The sequence below is a fragment of the Cyprinus carpio genome, chromosome B15 (assembly GCF_018340385.1).
Source record: "Cyprinus carpio isolate SPL01 chromosome B15, ASM1834038v1, whole genome shotgun sequence".
NCBI lineage: Eukaryota > Metazoa > Chordata > Actinopteri > Cypriniformes > Cyprinidae > Cyprinus > Cyprinus carpio.
Genome location: NC_056611.1, coordinates 17,460,503 through 17,485,226, shown reverse-complemented (window position 1 = coordinate 17,485,226; position 24,724 = coordinate 17,460,503). Strand labels below are relative to the sequence as shown.

The 24,724-nt window shown below is 37.2% G+C and overlaps 1 protein-coding gene across 1 annotated transcript; it reads right to left on the bottom strand.

Annotated features, from left to right (window-relative positions):
• Positions 1-1,740: 1,740 nt before the first annotated feature.
• Positions 1,741-24,609, bottom strand: LOC109103555 (leucine-rich repeat-containing protein 75A-like). The gene is made up of 5 exons (XM_042739543.1): positions 24,007-24,609; positions 22,671-22,974; positions 19,419-19,547; positions 13,955-14,067; positions 1,741-4,701 (listed from the first exon to the last, which is right to left on the bottom strand). Exons 2-5 carry the CDS (start codon positions 22,923-22,925, stop codon positions 3,873-3,875), a joined length of 1,326 nt encoding a protein of 441 aa, XP_042595477.1. The 5' UTR covers positions 22,926-22,974; positions 24,007-24,609; the 3' UTR covers positions 1,741-3,872.
• Positions 24,610-24,724: the final 115 nt, after the last annotated feature.

Genomic DNA, 24,724 nt, shown 5'->3' with positions numbered 1-24,724 from the left:
AGGGTAGGCCTTAAGGTAGCCAATGATGTGCTGTTTTTAAGTCACATGACAACTGAATGTCCTCCCAAAACTCCTTTTCCCACTGTCACCCTCACACAGAAGACACCTGTTGAAGTGCTCCAGAAATTGCTCTATTAACCTAATTTCTAAACATCTTTTCTCAAGGGGGATTTTTTTGCAACATCTTTAGCAAGTAAATTAGATATTTTCATTCATAAATCAATTTTGTCTAACATAGTTTTACTGTAAATTAAGAAAATATCAAGGTTGCCATATGGCAACTCTGTACCACTATGGAAAAATAGGTGTGTTGCCATATGGCAACACTGTACCACAGTGGAATTGCAGTAATGTATTTCCCCATTGGGATTTTTTATAGATAGTAGCATCAATAAAATCATTACAGTTATTTAATGATTTGAAGTGTTTATTGTAGTATAGTTGTATTTACGTATAAATAACAAAATTATGTCTTAATTTCAGAAAATGAATACAGCTTTATTTTATGGAAAGTGCAATAGGAAGAGTGCAGACTTGGCCTGTCATGGAGAATAAAGGGAAGTGCAAATACCCTGGCTGCAGGGGGATCGTCCGCATGAAGTGCAGCAAATGTGACTTGCACCTTTGCATCACAGCTGAAAGGAACTGCTTTTTGCAGTTTCATGGGATGTCATGAAATGTGACTTGAGTTGGACTGAGACATGTGCACAGTGATGGACTGGGAAAACCCACACTGAGGGGCAGCTGTGGCCTAAAAGTCAGAGTGTTGGACTAGTTACCCAAAGGTCACCGGTTTGAGTCTCGGTGCTGGTAGGAGTTGTCGGTGGGTGGAGAGTGAATGAACAGCGCTCTTTTCCACCCTCAATACCCATGGCTGAAGTGCCCTTGAGCAAGGCACTGAACCCCCAGTTGCTCCCCGGGCGCTGGATATATAGCTGCCCACTGCTCTGGGTGTGTGTTCACGGTGTGTTCACTTCTCACTGCTGTGTGTGTGCACTTGGATGGGTTAAATGCAGAGCACCAATTCCAAGTATGGGTTACCATACTTGGCAAATGTCACAACTTTCACGTTTCACTTTACTTCAGGGAGCCCCCTATCGTAATACCTGAATCTTATGTTTTCATGTTCTACATGGTATTAGTGCATGTTCCATGCTACCATACATTTACTTAACTTGTATAAAATACTTTCAAAAAGACTTGTTTTTGTTGTTGGAATCTTTGTGGATGTAAAACAATAAAAAGTTGATGAATTTGATATGCATATATGGTACAAAAGCGAATTTTTTTGTCCGTTTGCAAGCATTATTATAATACTTTTAAGTACTATTTTGAAGGTTAAATGATAGGAACCTACTTACTTTTGGTTTGCATGAGTCCCAAGTATAAAAATCTATCAATATCTAAAAGAAATGTCAATTTAAATAGAAAAGATAATCATAGTTTAATAGAAAAACTACTTTTTTGGTCATTTTCCATTGTGGTACACTGTTGCCATATGGCAACGTTTTCCTAAATACCCCCCCAAAAAATTTTTTTACATTTTTTTTTTGGATTTGTATAATTGAAGCTATTTCATGTAATAAAAACTTATTTAAAAAAATATTTCATGGTTAGAACATAATGCGTACCATAGAGGGTTAATGCATAAATGAATTGTATGTTTGTTAAAGGTTTATTGATTTTGATGCCAACAGTCAAATACATTTTGTTTTGTTTACAAATAATCAAATACACATATTGCTGTTCCTTATCATTCCTAGCATTCTCCTTTCTTTATTAACCATTGTGGGAATACAGAAATACAGACAAAATTCATTGATCACAGCTCTTCAGTGCACTTTTATCAATATATAATTCCCTTTCAGTAATGGCAGAACGTGTCTAGAAGTATGGCTTTGAAAACCAGCAGGAGATTTTGAGGCTACCCGGTGACCATAAAATGACATGATAATCTGAAATATATTGGTTAACTTTATTACAGGAGCAATTAGGCTTAATTAATTAATTTTATAAACCATCATTTGGGGAGGGAGATAATACTACTTAAAAAACACTCAACAAGATTTTTGCATGTAAGCATTATAATAATATACAAAGTAGTACAGTATAAATGGATATTATAAATCCTAATTCTCAATTAAGTAATTTTAAATAATGTTTTCCATTAAGACAAATCAGTCTAATCAATATACACTGTCATTATAACAATAATTTCATTTACTGGCATATCAGAACTAGTTTGAATTACATTTGAATAATGTAATATATAATTAGGCACTACATAGATGTTTATAATATGAAATACCTTTATCATTTAATAACAGTGGATAAATAGATGGAACCTTTATATCATTTTTGTTTTAAGTATCTATTCTAAAGAACTGAGCTAAGAAACCTTACATTGTCTTCAAAATCCATGTCAAGCAGCAACAACAGAATAACAGTATAATATACGATCATATAGCCAAAGACACGTTCTTTTTTTCTGTGGAGTGAGTCTTTTCTCTTTGGCTTCCGTCCCGCTGCTCTTTATCAAACAAACATATTGTTTTGGGCCAACAGTGTGACAAGATATTTTGGTTTTCCACTGTATAAATTAGGGGCACTTAATATGATCTCATCTGCGTCCCATCCACCTGACACCCGGGACATGCATATTCATTGGACGATACTGAATAGAATTTAGGTTGTTTTCAACTGCTGGAGAGAACATGATGTTTGCGACAGTCAGATGCATAGATGGACACACCAATTCATGACAGCAAAGCCAATCTGCTTATATCCAGCATGTTTAACTGATCTAAATGTGCACCTACACACACACACACACACGCTTCTCCAGCAGGGTTTTGAACAGGCACATAGGCACACAGAGGTTCATGGTTATGACAGTGATGGGGAAAACCTGAATGAGAAGGTATATTTGATATTTTTGTACCTCACAAGTGATCCATTTCTCCTTTGCAACAACAGACAACCGCTGTGATTGTCAACCCTAAAAAAACTGCTGAATCCCATGACTCCAGTCTGAAAATAAGCCTGTCCTGCTTTCTCTTTTTCTTAAAGGGACAAAGTTTACAGACTTTAACTAATTAAATTAGACAGTGGCTTCCATCAGGGTGCGCTGTCTCAATGATGCTAACTGTTTTGGGACAAGGTCTTCTCTTAAGGGCTCGATGGCTCCAGAGGAGTGCTGTGACTGGTTGGAGCAAGACAGATGGGAAGACTGGATTTGGACGCCGCCTTCTCTTTGCTCCACTTTGTGACTGGATATTTTACATTTTTAAGACAGTGAATGGGAAAACCTGAATAAGAAGGTATGTTTGTTATTTCTGTGATTCATTTCTTCTTTGCAAAAACAGACAGCAGCCATGATTGTCAACCCTATTAAACCTGCTGAATCCCATGAGTTCATAGGTAACCCAGTCTGAAAACAAGCCTGTCACGCTCCACCATTCTCTTTTTCTTAAAGGGACGAAGGTTACAGATTCAGTGTTTTCAATCAGGTCGGGTTTCTGAATGACATGCTAACTGGTCTAAGACAGAATCTTCTCTTAAAGGCTCCAGAAGCATGCTGTGAATGGCTGGAGCAAGACGGATGGGATGACTGGCTTTGGACATCCTCTGCACCCTTTGTGACTGGATCTATAAATTTACTTGACAGTGAAGGGAAAAACCTGAATGAGAAGCTATATTAGATTTATTTTAACCTCACAAGTGATTAATTTCTCCTTTGCAACAACAGACAACTGCTGTGAGTGTCAACCCTATAAAACCTTTCATGACTTCATGGATAACCCAGTCTGAAAACAAGCCTGTCACGCTTTCTCTTTTTCTTAAAGGGACCAGCATCTAATCAAATTAGACAATCAGGTAGGGTTGTTCGAATGACACGCTAACTGGTCAGGGACAGAATTTTGTCTTAGAGGCTCGATGGCTCCAGAAGAGTGCTGTGACTGGCTGGAGCAGGACAGATGGGAAGACTGGCTTTGTAAGTCCTCTTCTCCCTCTGCTTTGGATGCCCTTTTCTCTTTGCTCTGCTTTGCAACTGGATCTTTTACCAGCCGCTGCTCCTCCAAGGTCCACATACTGTCGTCTTCGTCCTCCTTGCCTTGCACCTCCCTGTCAAAGTCCAGCAACTCCTCCATCATGTCCTCGATCTCCATCTTACTGTCAATCTCTTCTTCTACCTCAGATCTGAGTTCTCCCATACTCTCAGTCCTGTTTGTATCATCTGCATCGTCCTCATCCACTCGGCCCTCTGGCTCGCTGGCCTGGCTCTCGCCGAACTCAAGGATGGTGGGAAGGTTGCCCTGTTTGGGGCAGCGCTTACGCAGGCTCACCAGAAATGCTTGTGGGAGGGAGAAGATGTCCACGTTGTTCCCCAGGTCGATCCAGGTGACGCTGGGGAAGCTGTCTGGGTCTTTCAGTATGTCTGTGAGCTCTTTGAGCACGGCACGGGTCAGCCTGTTGCCATTGAGGGCCAGAGTCTCAAGGCGGGGAAGAGATGTCAGCGTAGGGAGGAGCAGAAGGAAGGCATCGTCTGTGAGCTCGGTGAAGCCCAGCTCAAGGCTGCCGATGCGGGATGCGTGGTGATGCAGGTAAGCACAGAGACGCTCCATGTCTTTCACTCCAAGAGGGATGCCAGACAGATCTAACGTCCCACCGGAGGGAGGGCTTGAAAGAACTGATTTCAGACTGAGAAAGAGAAAAAGAAGCAGATAGAGAGTAAGAATGTGTGTGTGGGGGTGGGGGAATTAACTTTTTATTGAATTTTATAAATCAGAACCAGAGGAGAGTAAATATTAACCAAAGGAAAGATTTTAAATTCCTAGCAGTACACTATTAAAACTAGGACACATTTGCTGGTAATTTCATTAGGAACTGAAATATAAGTGGCAAAAACTATAATCTGGCCCTGAGCTGATAATTATATAAAAAAATACATTAAAGAATAAAAAAAAAGTACAATAAATTTATTAACTAATAGACTTATGTTTGCATCTTTTTAAATCAATTACCTTGAATATATTCAAAAATATAAATAGAGAGAGAGAGAGAGAGAGAGAGAGAGAGAGAGCTTGACTATATTGGATTTCTTAAGTTCTTAAATTAAGATTCTATTTCTAAGATACAAGAAATAGAATCACATTATGTCTCGTTCATGCTTTTTTAACATGCAATTTTGCTGAAATACTGCAAATAAATAGATATAAAATAAAATAATAATAAATAATTATAAATAATATAAAATAAAATGATATACACATATAAAATTATTTTAATAAATTAATTATAATTCAGATAATATTTTATTAAAAATAATGGAAAATGCAGTTTATTTTTACATACATTATTATGACATGAATATTTATGGCCATTGGTCATTTAATTATCTTAATTCACTGACATTGGCAGGTGTGGCATCAACTTAGTGTTGGACCCTACATATAAACCACAGCTCTGCTCACATATTTAAATGGACTCTTCCAAACCCTGTGATGTCTGACATAAGACCTTTTAGTGTGGACATTTCCTGTGGCAACAAAATACATTGTATAAAATGTATTATAATTATTAGAATTTCCGCCCATACTAATGTGGTACTAGATTTCTACAAATGGAAGTACTTGAAATTGCTACAGTAATTGTAACAGTCATTAGTGCCTAAAGAAGAAATGTAGGGCAGGAACAAACTAAATTATCCAGCCCTATACAAGAAGAGCGCAAAGGAACTGTTGAGGAACTAAATTTTATAGTAATAATAATAAAAGAATAGTCTATTCAGCTTAATTTTTGAAACCCATACCAGCTTTAACATTTTATTAAAACTCAGAGACGTTCAAAGACTTATTGAGGGAAATTGAGACTTGATTGAAAGGATTAATTTTCTGTAAATGCATTACAGATTCAAAACAGCCCCTTGAAATATGAACAGCATAGAATTTAAGAGTTCATTTAATCATGATGTCAGTTGTTATTGTCAAATATGGATTAAGAACCTACAGTACGAGAATTGAAAGTGGGGAACAGAAGATGAAGGCAGGAAGAGGAGCTGATTTATTAAGTAAAAGAGAACAAATGAATTGCTTTAACTGATGCACATGCAGCAGACTCATAATAAGCTCAGTGTGCCACCACAGCTTGCCAGTGTGCGAGTGAAGAGAGAAAGAGTGAAAGCGAGAAAAGAAACAGCGAGAATACTAATTCATAATGTGGCCGGCGCTAATTCACACCAGGACATGCATATATCTTATTGAACTGGCATTTGAGGAAGAGAGAGGAATAATAACCATCCTGATTTGACATGCTATGCTCATTCTGAATGATATATTTCCTGCCCCGCTCTGATCCTGTCACTGACCTAGCAAATAAAACAGCAGCAAAGTCAAGGAAATGGCTAAACCAGAACAGGATATCAACTCTCCTGATATTACTGGCCAGGATCCCGAATCCCACGCTCTTTAAGAGAAAAAGCCATTCCCTCTCTCAGCAATCTCCCCCTGAATGCATCTGACCCACTTACATTCTCTCCTCTGCATTTGATCATTTCCAAATGTTCTCATTAACGACGGAGGGATGTTAAGCAGAAATATTAAAACTATCTTTTAGCAAAATGGTATCTGCCACTTGACTTTAGAGAACAATTTGAAAAGTAGCAACATTTCTAAAACTTGTACATAATATCTGTTACACTGCTCTTAGGTTTTTGTAAAAATCTCTCAAATGCCAAAATTGCTTGAATAACGCTCCAATTTGAGGAATCACTGGTTGCATATGATCTTAGGGTCACTTTACTGTTTTTCATATGCAATATATGACACCAAAGCAGCTTTTGACTGCTTGGAAAGCAGGAAAGGATATACAAGGCTGTGCGTAATCAGAGATTTAGCAATCTACTTAATGCTTAATTTACTTAAGTAGCTTTATAATTGATCTAAAATTTAAATCGCCCCTTCAATAACACTAATGCAGCACAATGCAACAAAGAGAATGATGAGCAACTCTACATTTTCTACTTCTGCAGCAATTTCTACACTTGCATTTTTTCTTTTTTTCACACTACTTATTTTCGATCTGGCAGCAGGTGTATGCTGTGAAAAATCCTTCCGTTGCATCGTCTTTCCTGTGGATGTAATTAAATCAGGTTATTACTTTAGGGTGATAGATCGGAACAAAGGTTTGAATTAAGACAGTGAGGTTGAAGTTCCTTATTCTCAGCTATACAGAAATAAACCCTTTCAATTACAATCAAACTGAAGAGCAGCAGGTGGGTGGGAGGTGTCAGAGATGCGCCATACTGTATTGCTTTGTTACAGTTCATTCACATTCTGTCACAGAGAAAAAGAAAGGAAGAGAAAGGAAAACTCTAACACTCAACTCAGCTTTATGAGTCTTCTATTGAACATAAAGAGCAGTATAAGAAAAAGAATGACTTCAATCCATAATTTACATTGCTGGAATATATATCTCTGTTCGAAAGTTTGGGGTTAGAAAGATTTTTTATAAAGAAATTAATACTTTCATTTAGGGACGCATTAAACAAATATAACAATACAAAGCAATTCTATTTCAAATACATGCTGAATAGATATTAAGCAGTTTTTAAAATAAATAATAAGAAGCAGCAAATGAGCATATCAGAATGATTTCTGAATGACCATGCTGAAAATTCAGCTTTGGCATCACAGGAATAAATTTAAATTTAAATAGAAAAGAGTTACTTTAAATTAGTGCTGTCAAACGATTAATCGCATCCAAAATAAACGTTTTGTTTACATTGATATATGTGTGTGTACTGTGTATATGTTTTATGTATATATAAATACACACACATGCATGTATATATTTAAGAAAAATATGTTACGTTTATATATTAAATATATTTATATATGATATAAATTGAATGTACATATATACATATAAATATTTTTTTTAAATATATGCTGTATGTGTGCGTATTTATATATACATAATAAATATACACAGTTCACACACATATAATGTAAACCAAAACTTTTATTTTGGATGCAATTAATCACGATTAATCATTTGACAACACTACTTTAAATTTTAATAATATTTCACACTGTATTTTTGATCAAATAAACATTGCCTTTGGTGAGCATAAGATACATTTTTTAAACATATAAAAATGTGAATGTAGGTCAAATAAAAATGGCCTAAGACCCTCCAATGATATATTGAAGACTCTTGGATAATAAGTGTGGTAATTATGACCAATTAAGTGCCGAGTCTATCATTATACTGCTCTATTCTCCAACACACTGATGAAAGGTCATCACTGTGACTTTCAGAGCAAAATGAAGGATTACCATCACTGAAATAAATCCTGAAATAAACCCTCTTTTGCAGTGGAGGCAAGGATAACTGAATGTGTGCACTAACAATGCAGTACACTTTGGTGCCCCATTATTTTAGCTTTATATCCTAATCATACAAAATGTCAAGCTTTTGACATAATCTGTTAAACTGTTTTTTTTAGTTTAGATTTTATGTATTTTTATTTTTTTTTTGTAAATACTACATGCTTATGTCATGATTTTCCCCATTGCAAAAAATACCATAAAACTGTGACAAATAAGAAATAACTTTTTTACACCTGAAACACCACCTTTTGTTTTTATGATGTTCAGGCCCAATTTTGTATACTATTCATGGAAAGTGCCAGCAGATTTGTTTAAGCTCTCTATGTAGTGACTTTATGTGAATTTTAAACATTAAGTTCAAGCAATTTCTTTTGTCAAAAAGCTTTTTTTTACTCAGCCTCTCAGTCATCAATGACTCTGACATGACAGCTGTCTGGACGGCTATGCAAATCAATACAAAAGCATCAATGTAAAGATACCACTAATTGGAGGCAGGTTTCCATGTGCCAAATGAAACGTCAAAGTCACTGCTCGAATAAAGACAGACAGGGAATGAAATTGAAAAAGCCAGAGATGCAGAAAGCTGTAAGGAATGAATATCAAAAGCCTATTGCAACTTCATCATCATGCCACATTCAGAACCTGCTGTTTCTGCTCTCAGGCAGTAAAGAGTGTGAGCAGAAGAGGACAAGAAGACGACTAGAGAGAAAGAGGCTCGAAACGAGAGCTTAAGCCATTGAAAATCTAGCAAAAGGCAGAACTGTGAGGTAATCTGTCGAGGAGAGGCAGCATTAGAATGACTCAAGAGATCATATGAGGAGAAAACAGAGGGATGAAAAATAGGAGGGAAAATTTAGAAGGCAGAAAGAATTCAGCAGACATGCCTGAGAGATGACAGTATGATTTCACAACAGCCCTTATTCCACACCCTCTTCTACTCCTGTTTTACATTTTCAAATCCCTTTTTCGTTTAACATAACTCTCTATCTTTCTTCTCCACTCAAATACCAGTGTGTTTGCTATTAATGTGGGTGTTATGGAGGCAGATCATATGCTAAAGCTAGATAAAACACGGTCGCCTCTGGACACGATGATCCAGAAAGCTCCGGTCTGTCTGTGTTGAAATGAGGAAGAAATTCTTCACTGGCTCCTGACAGCCGCGAGCTGCTTGTTATGGACTAAAGGGTCTCCAGACGAGGGCAATGCGTTTCACATTTCAGTTCATGAAACAATAGAGGCCATGTAGTAGGTCTATGGCATATCAGATTCCACTTAAGCAGTTTTGTTTTGAAGAAGCAATCCAAATACTCCTAACAATATTTTTTTGTTTACGCAACTGCATAACAATACAGCTTTCAGATATCTATTGTTCTATTTGCATTTAACAATTTGACAATCGACTAATATATTCTATTCAGTGAGAGTGGGCGATACTGTTGGCATTGTGACAGCGCAAGCTTATGCTAATGAACAAGATTTAAAGGGGTCATATGACGTTGCTAAAAAGAACATTATTTTGTGTATTTGGTGTAATGAAATGTGTTTATGCGGTTTAAGGTTCAAAAAACACATTATTTTCCACAAACTGTACATTATTGTTTCTCACAAAGCACCATCCTTCACAAACACGTCGATTTTTACAAAGCTAATCGTTCTGAAAAGCGAGGTGTGCTCTGATTGGCCAGCTATCCAGCGTGTTGTGATTAGCCGAATGCCTCAAGCATGTGACGGAAATCTTACGCCCCTTACCATACTGTGATGACCTGTCTGGCCGGAGCGACAAAACATAAACATAAAACCCATTATAAATGTGATATAAACATGATTTCTAGTTGTGTCCTATTTTGGAAGGCCAAACAAAGTAGTTTCGCTTTCTCAATGAAACAGCATCACACACCGCGGCCTTGAGTGAGCAGAGGCCGGAGGCCTAGAGTGAGCCGCAGCCTGCTTGAGTGAGCGGAGGCGGGCGGCAGAATATGAATACAGTATGTATTTACACTGACATTAAATGCATGTTATTGGATAAACAAACAGATCAACACATCTGGAGCAGATGTATAATTTCCTCCGGTCATATGTAGAATTGCAAACTAGCTTTAGTGTAAATATTTGCATGGAGGCACATAGATTTAATTGCACACACACTATGAGTAATGCATTGCTCGCATAAACACACACGTACCGCAGCCCAACATCTGTTACTTGTGAATTCTCTCAGAGAAAATGGGACACCTGTCTGAGAGACTGTCTCACTCTGACCGGTGGAGGAGGTTAAGGTCATGTTAGCACTTAGCCATTACTAGAGCGGAGAGGGAGGAATCATTAAGGGAGAGAGAAAGAGAAGGGCAACTGAAGAAGACATAAAATGATGAGAGTTAAAAATAAAATCGTTATGAATGCTTGGCTGTATTTCTCTGTTGTTATTGCTAACTTAATGTAAAAAATGTTTTTGTTCATTAAAATAGAGGAGTAAAATAAAATATTAATATTAGATTAACAACTTCAACTTAAAAAACCTTGAAAATTAGAAATGAAATAATGTAAGTTGCCCATGGAACATGAACTAAATCTGAAAAAAGAAGAAAAAAATTAAGTAATAAAAATAAAATAATACTAAATGGAAATATTAGAAAAACTAATAAAAACAACAAAAGCACATAAAATTAAAACTTATACTGAATTTAAAATGAAAACAAAGTATGAAAATAAAAACTATTTTAAAATATTAATCAGTATAATAATAGCATAAATAATAACAAAATGACACTACTGAATTAAAATTTTTCCAGAGGAAAATATAGAACACTTTTTCAAACTTTTAAAAAAAAAAGACAGAAATGAGGCTTGTATGAATTAGAAATGTTCATAAAAAAATTAATAAAAAAATATCTCGGCAAAAAATGTGCAGTTTGATTATTCAGCTACTCTTTTTGCAATCCATACAAGAAAGAAAATCATATCATCTCAAATCAGATTTTTAAAAAAAACAAGAATTTAAGAAAATAGTGACATAATTGTCATTTTAGTTGAGCTTGTTTTCCTTGCCTTTTTGCACCTTCAGGCTGTGAACTTATTTGAACTCCTATTTCCCCAGGACAGTCCCATTATTGCCGATCTGATGAAATCACATCAGTAAGCTCATAGTTCAAGCAGATCAAACAAAAGCGCTTGAGGATGTTTCAACAGAGAATAAGGAGACCCTTAGAGGCACACAAGTATCGACAACACACCCAAGGAGAGGTGAGAACGCTATGTGAGAAACACTTCCCTTTTTAAACCCCAACAGCTGCATTCACATCTGCAACACCACACCACAGTACACAACATAAGCGTAACAAATAAAGAACCGTGTGTGGTGTGACTCAGACAAACAGCAGTGCTCCATCAACAAAAAGCACCAGGTGAAGATTAGACAACACAACCGGAGCGGATAAAAGGAAGAAGGTATCGAATCTGGTCTACGCAGAACACATGCCTTCACATTCCAGCTTAACCACAGCAGCTGATGCAGTGAATGAACTGCGGTAGGGGACTTCAGCTGTTTTATCCCTGCACACATAAGTTAGGGAACAGAATAAAGGCGTCAGCTAATCTAAAGTGTATCCATTGACACAGGAAATAAATACAGCGTAGTATTTCCTCATTTACACATTACACAGTCTGTGTTTTGACTATATTAATGGCAGTTGGAAAGGAGCCACATAAGTATGAGTCTACACCACAGAACCATGTGTTAGCAAAAAACCACACGGCACACAGTGGGAGGCTGCTCTTTCCTTCACTGACTCACTCTGCAGAATAAACACAGCTCTTATCATCAATGGACGGAGAGGAAACCACTGAAAGCCCCGTTGAGGAGCAATTCACAGGTGATGAGATTTGGATGGTATACGCAGCTGTTCTGGAGATATAATACGAGATATTCTGTATTAAAACAATTTGGGGATATCAGAACCGTAGGACCCAATCCTCAAATAAAACGCTCCATTAGCTGTGCGGTTTTTAAAGCGTAATTAATCCCTAAGTGCTGACGAATCAGTACATGGACAAACAACTGGCAAAGTGATGATTCATTTTGACTGCCTGCTCTGCAAAGTCGGAAAGCCTTTTATTTTTAAGCCAACAAATCACTTTAATTAATGAACAAAGTGAGGCACTTGTGAGCCACTAGGCTACTGTATGTGGGCTGAAGGATACGGGCATCAATGTAATTTATAATGTAGCATTAAATGCAATGTTTTCATGTGAAATGAAAGTAATTATGTGGCAGGAGAGACCTAGACAGAAAAAAAGAAAAGAAACAAAAAGAGAAAAAAGAAAAGAAGCCCGAAAAAGAATGGAAAAAGACAAATTTTGACATAAATGTCCATAAGGACTTTGCTAATGAAGCCATGTGATTGATTCATTGAAAAGAATCAGTTAAAAAGAATGATTCACATATTGTACATTAATATGGCTTGCATGTAGGGTTGCAAAAGGTGGAAAATTTCCAGTACATTTTGTAAATATTCCATAAATTTAGAAAACTTTCCAGGATTTTTTTTTGAATATTCCAAAGATTTTTGGAAAGTTTCCGGAAATTTACTGGAAATTTTCCACCCCTTTGCAACCCTACTTGCATGCAAGGTTTAACATACAGAAAAGATAACAAATATTTGAGAATGAACAACTATTCATAACAGGAGCTCATTACTTTTATATGACTTTTTAAACTATTATTATTTATATGATATTCAATATTTTATGTAGTATATATTAAGCAATTATAAGATAATACAGCATATATTCAAAGGTTTTGGGGTCGGCAAGGTTTTTTTTTTTTTTTTTTTGAGAAATTAATATACAAAGATGCATTAATTTGATGAGAAGTGACAGTTAAGACATTTATAATGTTACAAAAGATTTCTATTAAAAAAAATGCAGTTCGTTCAAACTTTTTATTCATCAAAGAATACTGAAAAAATGGTTTCTACTAAAATATTAAGGAACACAACTGTTTTCAACATTAATAATAATAAATGTTTTTTGAGTGCCAAATCAGCATATTTCAATGATTTCTGAAAACTGACACAGAAGACTGGAGTTATGGCTGTTCAAAAAATTTCATCACAGGAATAAATTACATTTTAAAATGAATGAAAAAAGAAAAGTTTTTTTAATTGTAATAATATTTCACAATATTACTGTTTTTGTATTCCTTTTATTCATTTATTAATTCATTTTTTGATCAAATACATGCAGCCTTTGTGAGCAAAAGAGATCATGAAACTTACCGACCCCAAACTTTTGGTGTATGTGATAACTAGAAAAATTTATATTGACTATAGAATTACCCACTTTTAATATTTAAACAAAATTACAAATATTAATCTATTACCACATTTTTCATAACTGTGGGAACCCTGAGAAGAGAGAAGAGTCAGGACGAAACAAAAAGAAAAGCGCTGTAAACTGAGGTGTAAAAAAACAACAACATGTTGTTCTGAGGAAAGTAAGGCAGCATATGCCCTCACTGCCTAAATCTGAGACCCCCTCTCTGCTTATCAGCTCTGCTTTCTCACCAGGCCTGAGGCTTTCTCTTAAGCAGCCCCTGCCGTCTCCACTGGGTGTGGGGGCTCAGGTGGTAGGTCAGCTGACGGCACACCTTCTCCATGGCACCCAAAGCATCTCCCTCCTGACAAAGAAAGAGTGAGAAACCACATCAATCAAGCTGTAACACACAAGCAAGTTAATGGGAACTGTCAGAAGATCAGGATATCTGAGCCCTCAAGGTAAAATACTAATTTCTTTAACATTTATGATGACAGAGGAGCAAAGCTATATGGACTGACCGACATGTCACAAACACAGTCTGGCTCTATCATTAGGTCATCTGAGGTTAGTGAGTGCGTATGCATGTGATTTGGTAAAATGCATTAGCATGTAATGGATTAGCGACAAATTGATGTATTGTACAGTATGGCCATCTCTGGAAAGCTTTATTATTTTAACTCACATTCATCACTGCCTAAAGCAATCCAATTTGCAGAGAGACACGAACACTCACACACACACACACACTGCCTCAAGTAACTGCCACACTCCTCTAGACAGAAACTATTTCTGCCATTCTTTAACACATAAATTACCAAAAAAGAAAAGTGCTGCATATTTCTGCAGGGCTGCCAATAATTAAATCTAAGGATGCACTAATATTACAATTCTGGGTGATAACCAACAGTTGGCTAATAAATATTCTCAAATTCTATATTATTTTGTGAATTCAGGATTAATTTTAGTATGAAAATGGATATTCATTTTGAGATTTGGTAAAGATTATATTTAATGTTGATGATTGTTTATAATAAACTACAGTATATGAATTCAAAGATGACTGCAGTGATAATCTAAATTTATTTAAATATCAAATACCAATTGATACTTATGAATTTAATTTAAAAATACATGTAAAAAATGTCTATAATATGGAACTAATATATCCTGCATCCCTAATTAAATCTGAACCTACATGCTACGATATACAATCAGTGTTGTTACTGTTAACTAAAATGTTACAAATAATTTTTGTTTACAGAAATAAAACTGAAATAAAATAAAATGTAAATGCTAATTGGAAAAACAAACTTAAAATTCTGACTTGGCAACTAACAAAATTAGTTGCCAAGTTGCCAAAATTAGTTGCCAAATTGCGAAAATTTCCTTTCGTTATCACTTAAACTTAAGTGATAACATAACTAATGCTACAACTGAAATTAGAGCTAAACAGAAGGATATTTATTAAAAAAAGCAACTAATAAAAATGACAAAAGCTGATACAATAATTAAAAATTCAAAACATATAACGATGTTGCTTTGTGGGTGTCCCGAGTTCGAATCCCGGTTGGGTACCTTTCCTGATCCCGCCCCCCTCTATTTCTCTCCCACTTTGCTTCCTGTCTACTCTACACTATCTTAATAAAGGCAAAATGCCAAAAATAAAATCTTTAAAAAAAAAATGCATTTAAAATATTAAAATACTTAGTATAAAATAATGCAGGATATATTGGAGCACATTTCAATTCATTATTATGAGCTGCAAAGCTGAAATCCTGGTTATGAGATTTTTTTTATTGTTCATTAACAGTAAATTTGTCTTGTCACGTTAATCACAAGTGAAATGTACAGAGGTTTATTACTGGAATTACATTGATTTGCTTCAGGTAATAATGAGGTTCAGTGCACTTGAGTGAATGAGAGGGCACTGCTCATACATGACTAGGTTAGTTTCAAGTACTAACACTTGCCTCAACTGTGGCTCCATCTAAAAACCTACAAAAATGTCTCAACACGCAGAGTCGGCTATAAAATTCACAGGATCAGGACCACATTTTTATAGGTCTTACCCTGGGCCAAATGGCATTTGTTATTATCAGGAATCCAAGCTAACAGTAACACAGAATTTCACCAAGGACACATTGTCTGTGCTCAGGTGTCTGAATCTGCACTGCAAACATCAATATGTAAATCAATCCAGCCATCACATCTCCCCGCTGCACCAGGCCTTGACCTCTGCAGGGGATGAGAGATAGAACTATGTCTGTGGATACTGAGATGTCGGGAAAACACATCCTATGTGTTAGTAAAGCCTAGTGGCTGCTGCCGGTGAGATTAACAGTGCCACATGGCTGGTCAGCTCTAGTGCGCACCCCCCTGCAGACAGACAGTGGGTCCCCTGGCAATGTAATCATTCGCCCAGCGGGCTCTGCCAGCTCTGAGAGCGCAACAGACAGCACAGCTTTTCTTTCGTCACATCACTAAACTCGTCTCTACTTTGTCTCGCTCCACTGCTACTTACAATAACATCACTTAGAGAAAATGTCACCTTACGCTCTTGTCTGAACTCTCACTCTCCCCACTTTTAGTTGACATTTCATTATGTCTGCTTAGTTAAAGTTATTGCATATGCATGTTTCTAAGGCTGGTTCTCACTAATATGCTCAATAATATGCAGGTCATGGACTGGCCATCTGTTAAGGGTGTTTCCCTGCCTGTTGCCTGAGATGCTGGGATAGGCTCCAGCCCTCTCCTATGGTGTGAAAAATGGATGGAAGTCCAGGTCATATTTCACCATAAAATCTAAAGAAAGTAAACAAATAAATGATAAGTAAATAAATTATACATTTTTGTGTAAATATATACATTTAGTTGAATTTTGGTAACAATTTAGAATAGGGAACACATATTCTCTATTAACTAAGAGCTTTCCCTCAGTAAACTTCTAATTTGATGCTTATTAATAGTTAGATTAATAGGTAAACTTAAAGGGATCTAAAATATGATCATACAGAATAAGGCATTAATATGTGGTTTATAAGTACTAATAAACAGCCAATATGCTAATAACATCTATGATAATAATAATAATAATAAGAAACTAGTTAATAGTGAGTATTGGTCTGTAAAATAAAGTGTAACCTGAATTTTCAGCAGCCATTACTTCATACTTCAGAAATCAATTTACAGTGGGTACGGAAAGTATTCAGACCCCCTTAAATTTTTCACTCTATGTTATATCGCAGCCATTTGGTAAAATCATTTAAGTTCATTTTTTTTCCTCATTAATGTACACACAGCACCCCATATTGACAGAAAAACACAGACTTGTTGACATTTTTGCAGATTTTAAAAAAAGAAAAACTGAAATATCACATGGTCCTAAGTATTCAAACCCTTTGCTGTGACACTCATATATTTAACTCAAGTGCTGTCCATTTCTTCTGATCATCCTTGAGATGGTTCTACCCCTTTATTTGAGTCCAGCTGTGTTTGATTATACTGATTGGACTTGATTAGGAAAGCCACACACCTGTCTATATAAGACCTTACAGCTCACAGTGCATGTCAGAGCAAATGAGAATCATGAGGTCAAAGGAACTGCCTGAAGAGCTCAGAGACAGAATTGTGGCAAGGCACAGATCTGGCCAAGGTTACAAAAAAAATTCTGCTGCACTTAAGGTTCCTAAGAGCACAGTGGCCTCCATAATCCTTAAATGGAAGACGTTTGGTGTGACCAGAACCCTTCCTAGAGCTGGCCGTTCGGCCAAACTGAGCTATCGGGGGAGAAGAGCCTTGGTGAGAGAGGTAAAGAAGAACCCAAAGATCACTGTGGCTGAGCTCCAGAGATGCAGTCGGGAGATGGGAGAAAGTTGTAGAAAGTCAACCATCACTGCAGCCCTCCACCAGTCGGGGCTTTATGGCAGAGTCACCCGACGGAAGCCTCTCCTCAGTGCAAGACACATGAAAGCCCGCATGGAGTCCAAGATGGTGAGAAATAAGATTCTCTGGCCTGATGAGACCAAGATAGAACTTTTTGGCCTTAATTCTAAGCGGTATGTGTGGAGAAAACCCGGCACTGCTCATCACCTGTCCAATACAGTCCCAACAGTGAAGCATGGTGGTGGCAGCATCATGCTGTGGGGGTGTTTTTTCAGCTGCAGGGACAGGATGACTGGTTGCAATCGAGGGAAAGATGAATGCGGCCAAGTACAGGGATATTCTGGACAAAAACCTTCTCCAGAGTGCTCAGGACCTCAGACTGGGCCAAAGGTTCACCTTCCAACAAGACAATGAACCTAAGCACACAGCTAAAATAACGAAGGAGTGGCTTCACAACAACTCTGTGACTGTTCTTGAATGGCCCAGCCAGAGCCCTGACTTAAACCCAATTGAGCATCTCTGGAGAGACCTAAAAATGGCTGTCCACCAACGTTTACCATCCAACCTGACAGAACTGGAGAGGATCTGCAAGGAGGAATGGCAGAGGATCCCCAAATCCAGGTGTGAAAAACTTGTTGCATCTTTCCCAAAAAGACTCATGGCTGTATTAGATCAAAAGGGTGCTTCTACTAAATACTGAGCAAAGGGTCTGAATACTTAGGACCATGTGATATTTCAGTTTTTCTTTTTTAATAAATGTGCAAAAATGTCAACAATTCTGTGTTTTTCTGTCAATATTTTTCGGGGAAAAAAAATGATCTTAAATGATTTTAGCAAATGGCTGCAATATAACAAAGAGTGAAAAAATTAAGGGGGTCTGAATACTTTCCATACCCACTGTATGATGATTTGCTGCTCAAGAAACATTTCCTATTATTATCATTGTTGGAAACGGTTGTGCTCATTATTTTTTTTATATATTTTACGTTTTCCAGAATACTTTGATTAATATAAAGTAAAATAATATCTACAATACATAATACAGTAATAACCTACATAAATTCTATTTTCTATTTTTTCCCTATTATGTTAATGAGAATCAATCGTTTTTGCATTCTGACAACAAGCACCGAGAGAGGAAGTGCACTTAATTTCCATAAAAATAACAACACAACACAAAAAAATCTTAATGGTCCTAGAAACAGACTTCATTTTCTTTAAGCAAAATATAATTTCTTATTTCTTTCTTTTGATTTTGGGGTGAAATAAAACCATTTTCTTGACAGATTTCATGAGACTTACACAACCACATTTTGTTAGAGAAGATGTGATGAGCTCAGTGTAAAGAAAACAATCGGCAGCATCCTTGTTGTTTTGGTGGAGGTCAGGTGTTTGTGCAGCTCTCTATAGGAGCTGAGCAGGGTGTTAGTGGTGTGGTATAGTGCCTGACTTGCTTCATTAAGTGCAGCAGCAGCAGCAGTCTTGAAAGAGGGCTGACTGGTCTTTAGTGTGTGTGACTCATCCACGAATACACCTCCCTCTGCCTCTACCCTCTCCGCTCTCTTCATCTCTGCTTCTGCCTCACACAAAGACTCACACATGCTTAAGCAACTGGGTTTCATCCTAATGCTCACTGCACTGGAATGGTACAGTTTCATTTTGCAAGTCTATCTGCTGTGCCGTCCAGGCAGTGCTATAAGGCACTTTTCATTAAATATTAACGTAACACAACATAGGAGAAATGTACAGAAATAGAACAGAAATGGGAAACAGAAGTGTGTGAGCGTGTGTTTAGGTGTGTGCATGTCACGAATCACAGAAGCACTTTACCGTCTTTGGGCAGTGAATATATTTGGCCAGGCTGATAATGAGGTCATGGGTAATGGGATCCACCAGGTTGCGGAAACTGGCATAGCGGTAGAGAACATCGTCCAGAGAGGTTGACTCCATTCCCAGATCCTGGAAAAAAGACACAATACAGGGAGGTCAAGAGAATGAGAACTACAGACTACAGCAGCAGATCACACTTAAAGGAATAGTTCACCCAAAATGAAAATTACTCAGGCCATTCAAGATGTGGATGAGATTGTTTGTTCATCATTTGGAGAAATTTGGCATCACATAACTTGCTCACCAGTGGATTCTTTGTAGTCTGTGGGTGCCGTCAGAATGAGAGTCCAAACAGCTGATAAAAACATCACAATAATCCACAAGTAATCCACACGTTTCTATCACTTAAAGTCTTGGGAAGTGAAAAGTTGCATGTTTGTGATAAACAAATTCATCATTAAGACTTTTTAACTTTAAACGGTTGCTTCTGGCTAAAAAAAAAATGAGTCCACAATCCATAATAATGCTTCCCCCAATGAAAATAGTACACCCCCATGTCCTCTCACATCCATTAACGAAGTTAACTGATGGACTGGAGTCTTTGTGGATTTCTGTGATATTTTTTTATCAGCTGTTTGGACTCTCATTTTGCCGGCACCCATTCACTGCAAAGGATCCATTGATGAGCAAGTGATGTAATGCTAAATTTCTCTAAATCTGTTCTGATTAAGAATCAAACTCATGTACATCTTGCATTGCGTGTGTGAGAGTACATTTTGAGCAAATTTTCATTTTTGGGTAAACTTTACCTTTAAAGCTTATTTCCTTATTTTGAAATTTTTATGTCATCTATGAAGCTTTTTTATTTGTAATAAATATTTACATTCACATAAATGTAAATGTGCATGTAACATTTATATACGCTTCCAAATGATGATGTTCAGTGTTCCTGAAATCATTTAAATGAAATGTCAAAATGTGGGCCTAGAAAGTGAAAAGACTTTGTTGTCAGCAAAGAAAAATAGAAAACAGTTCCTTTAACTGTTTAAAACAAGCTAAACTGATGGATAAGTTAATCTACATTATCAAATCTGTAAAGGAAAAGGGCAGGCAGTGGGATCAGCAATTTAAAAAATTGCAAATGTGTGTGGGGGTGAGGGCTCTACAGCCAGAGCTAAATAATTAACAGTGAACCAACGGGAAATGGAAGGGTGAGAATGAAACAAATAATCATTAGTATGACAAAGTGAATAAGGTTAGTCTTTGTTAAGGAAAAAGGATGAATAATTTTAATGTCACGATAAACTATTGAAATTCTCTCCCTCCCTCGATAAAACCCTGGACCTAAACCGTGCACGCTGAGCATAAGCCTTGGTTTATCATTATCATCCCCCTATGGAGCAGAATCTTGATTAATCGATTTCCATTTAATCAAAGGCCCATCCATTTTCATGGTTTCCGGGCAACAAGGTACACTTGGTAACCAGTGGACAAGAGACGCTGTCCTTTGACTCTCTTGCTCATTATGTGCTTTAACCCTCATTGCAGGATACACTGCAAATGCATTTCAGCAAAAATCTCACATTTACTTGGGGTAAAAATCTGCCCCTTGTGAAAAAGAAGTGCACTTAATTGTGCACTTTTAGTGTACTTCAAATCGTAAAGGTATATTTTTAAAGAAACTGTACTTGGAAATAATGTAATATTAATCAAATAAAAGGCCACTTAAGTGTACTTAAAGAGGGTACAATTTCATGTTTCTTAACACACTTTTAAAGTGCACTTTGTAATAATCTAATTAAAAGCTGTAAAGTGCATTTTACATCATTACATTTTTAAAGAAGTACTCTTATTTTGATGTGTTGAAAAATAATATTGCACATGTAAAGTACTTGATTATAATTTTAAATATATTTAAGTGTGATATTTGATATTACATTTAAATTAATTAATTTAAATGTACTAAATTGCACATTTAACATATAGTAAGGTGTCCTAATTTACTATCAAGCATTATGGTAAACTAAAGAGTAGGTCTAAAAATAAGTTATTAATTAATTGCATTCAATATACATTTAAACTATAATACAAGTTCATTTGATTGTAAATAATGTGCAATAAAGTGTCCAAAAACATTACATTTGTTTGCACTTAAGTATCTTCTTTTAAAGTATATTATATACTTTTTCACAAGGTCCTTTTGAGAACAAATCCTGCAGTTTGTTCCGCACCCACCTGTTGCTTCATCACTGCACAACAATTCATTTAATACTACCTATGGAGGATTAGAAATGCCCATTAATTGATTTATTGAGCCCTGCTGCCCATATGCAGAAAATCCTCCACAGAAGCAAAGTGCAGCAGACCTGCTAAAATGACCTTCCAGTCCATAAGATGATCGTTTCTCTTGAGGAAAGCTGGATCAAAAAATAGTAATGGGGCAAGAGTTCTGGCCACATATACCCATCAAACACTAGCTATCTGAGACAACCATTCGATATAAAGCAGAGCATTGCGCTTACTGACAGCATCCATAATCACTACCCAAAGTAAACAGTTGGTGTTTATGCAGTGCAGTATTACTCTTCGGCCAGCTTGAGCGGTGTCTGTTCTCACAGGTTCACAGGACTGTAAAACGGGCATCTGTCTCAACAGCACTGAATTCTGTGAAATGCAGAATCTATAGAGCTGGGAAACTATTGCAGGGGTCTTGCCATATATCACATAATCATCAATCACAACAAACAATAATTATGCATTAAGAATTAAAATCTTAAGACATCCTACAAAATAAAAAAAAACAAAAACACAACACACAACTTACACCAATTGCAAAAATACAACATATGATTCTCTCTGCTGTAAAGCAAAGTGGGGTTTCTGCATGGAGCACAGATAACAAATCAGGTCAATGAGTCCAACGCTTTGGCCAGACATGTGCAAACAAAAAGCAGCAACATAATTTCTTATATTTGTGATCTGATTTCTTGCCATTTGGACATTACATCTCACTACTACCACAGGGAGCCTCCAAAAAAGACTGGTCCCCCAGGGCTTTGCAGGACAATATTTGCCAGAATAAAAGCTCTTTAAGTGCTGTTTACGAAATTGGGAGGTACACACAAATTGATAACAGAGCTAATGTTCAACTGGTGGTGGACAAGAACTCAAGAGAGAGAACTCTGACAAATTTCTACCTCTAACTGAGTTTCAGCCTTAACCTATACAAGAATCATGGAGTGGTATGTGTACCTGCCGGAGAGTCTTCAGCATCTCTGTCGCCTCATCGTGCTTCCCCTGCTTTGCCATCAGCATCATCTCTTGTATCATCCCAATGCGCCGCTGGTATGGAGGAGGAGTCCCACCGCTCCTCAGTTTGTCTCCTGACCTCAACATTATAGAAGTAAGGATGTCTCCTCGCTCTTTCGTTGGGGTCCGTTTCCATCCTGTGCTCTGAGGACTCGCTCCTGCCTCCTGTCCCGCGGCCTTCGTTTGCTTCGCTCCCATGTTTGGTTATAGAGTCTCACCCTGGAAAGGGGCCTTCAGACTGGGCCTACTTTCAAAATGAATTCACATTTAACTATTAAAAGTCTTTTAATTGTACGTGAGATTACATTTCGTAAGAAACAAATGAAAATGAAAATAAGTCTTAGAGTGTTCCTGTAAAGTTTATTGGAGAACAGTGTTTTAAAAGTCCTTCTGCTCACCTTACACCTGTCATCTCTAAGCTGACAGAGAAAATATACTTACATTAAGATGTGAATTTATATAATAAAATTACAAAAACTTGCATCGAGTGGCATTTCAGTAAAATCTTTTTCACAAAGTGCTCATTCACAGGGTGTGAACTAAGAGGGAGGTTTGAGGGATGTACGACCCCCTAATTAAGGCATGAATCTTAGAAATGTATTTTTACACAAGCATTTATATGTTTCAACAGCGTTCGAATAACGTTTCAGTAACCACAAAAATTACGTGCGCGAACGGAAATCGCTTCTGCGTAGGTAACCATAGCAACAGCTGCTCATCGACGTTTGTATCGGGCGGTGCATCAATAAAACACTGTACTGTCGTTATTTATCACATTACCATGTATAAATACATCACAAATATCTCAAAAAAATTGTTTTGTTTTGTTTAAAACGTATAGAGGGTTAAGGAGCGCAAAACGACCGTTTGGGATACGATTACGCTCATAAAATTACTTAAAAAGTTGACTCCGCTGCGTACATTTCTCATCCAATTTCCCAACTGTAAACTGTAGTTTACAAAACGTTTAACTTTTATATAATTCACAGCTGACTCGTGTAACGTCACTTGTTTACTCTTTAGAATCCTCCGTTTGCACGCGCAAAATTATTTTGGAATTTTATAAGGCGGCAAAACATCTAAAACACTGCGTGTTACATTCCAAAACTTCTTGTATGTCAGTCCAGTTAGGTCATAATTAATATTTTCTGCCAAGACACCAGTAATCCTCGATTCCCTCAGGTAGGGAACAGATCTGATGATGCCCGCGGCATGACAGTCCCGCAAACCTGCAGAAACTCTCACAGTCCGGTTCAACAGAATTATAGCACGATCTTACGGCAGGATGATTCGTTTCCCGCCCGTGTTTTTATTTCAGTCGTTGTTTGTACGTGTAAACATCGCAGTTCCTTCGCAGTCTCTTAAATGCACACGCTGTAGGTTTCCGAGTTTAGTCGACGGCGAGCAGTACTGCTGTGAAGAAGGGCATGTAAATATTTACGTCCTCCGTCATTGTTTTCCTCCGCGCACAAGTCATTCCAGTATTTTCTTCAACGCAGACCGCAGAAATATCACTGTTCTCTGCTGAAATGCTCCATGTCGAATTAATTCCCGCTTTGAAATGACCTCTCCCCAGGTGTGTCCCGTCTGAGGGTAGGGTGTGTTCAGAGGAGAGCGACTGAACGGTCTCTCATCACTCAGATGGAGCGGGGAGGCGCTGGCGCTGGACACAGGCTTTGTGGGAGGGGTAGAGCGGTCAGCAACATCCTCCACTTGTGTTTCAATCTATAGTCGAGAATGCACCACTGCCTTGGTACAGTTAACCAAGTGGAGCTGATGGTCGCTATTGGGACTGCTCCAGTTCTGCACGATAGGAGGCATTTCAGCACTTAAAAAAAAAAAGATATGAAAGAATCATTTACACGTAAGGACAATCCCGTATCCCAGTATACGCGTAGTCATAGATTCTCCTCAAGTTATTGTTTATCATTGACTTGTGCGTGACGTTAATGTTGGCCTTTCTTTGCTGACATCTGGTGTTTAACACATGGCATGTC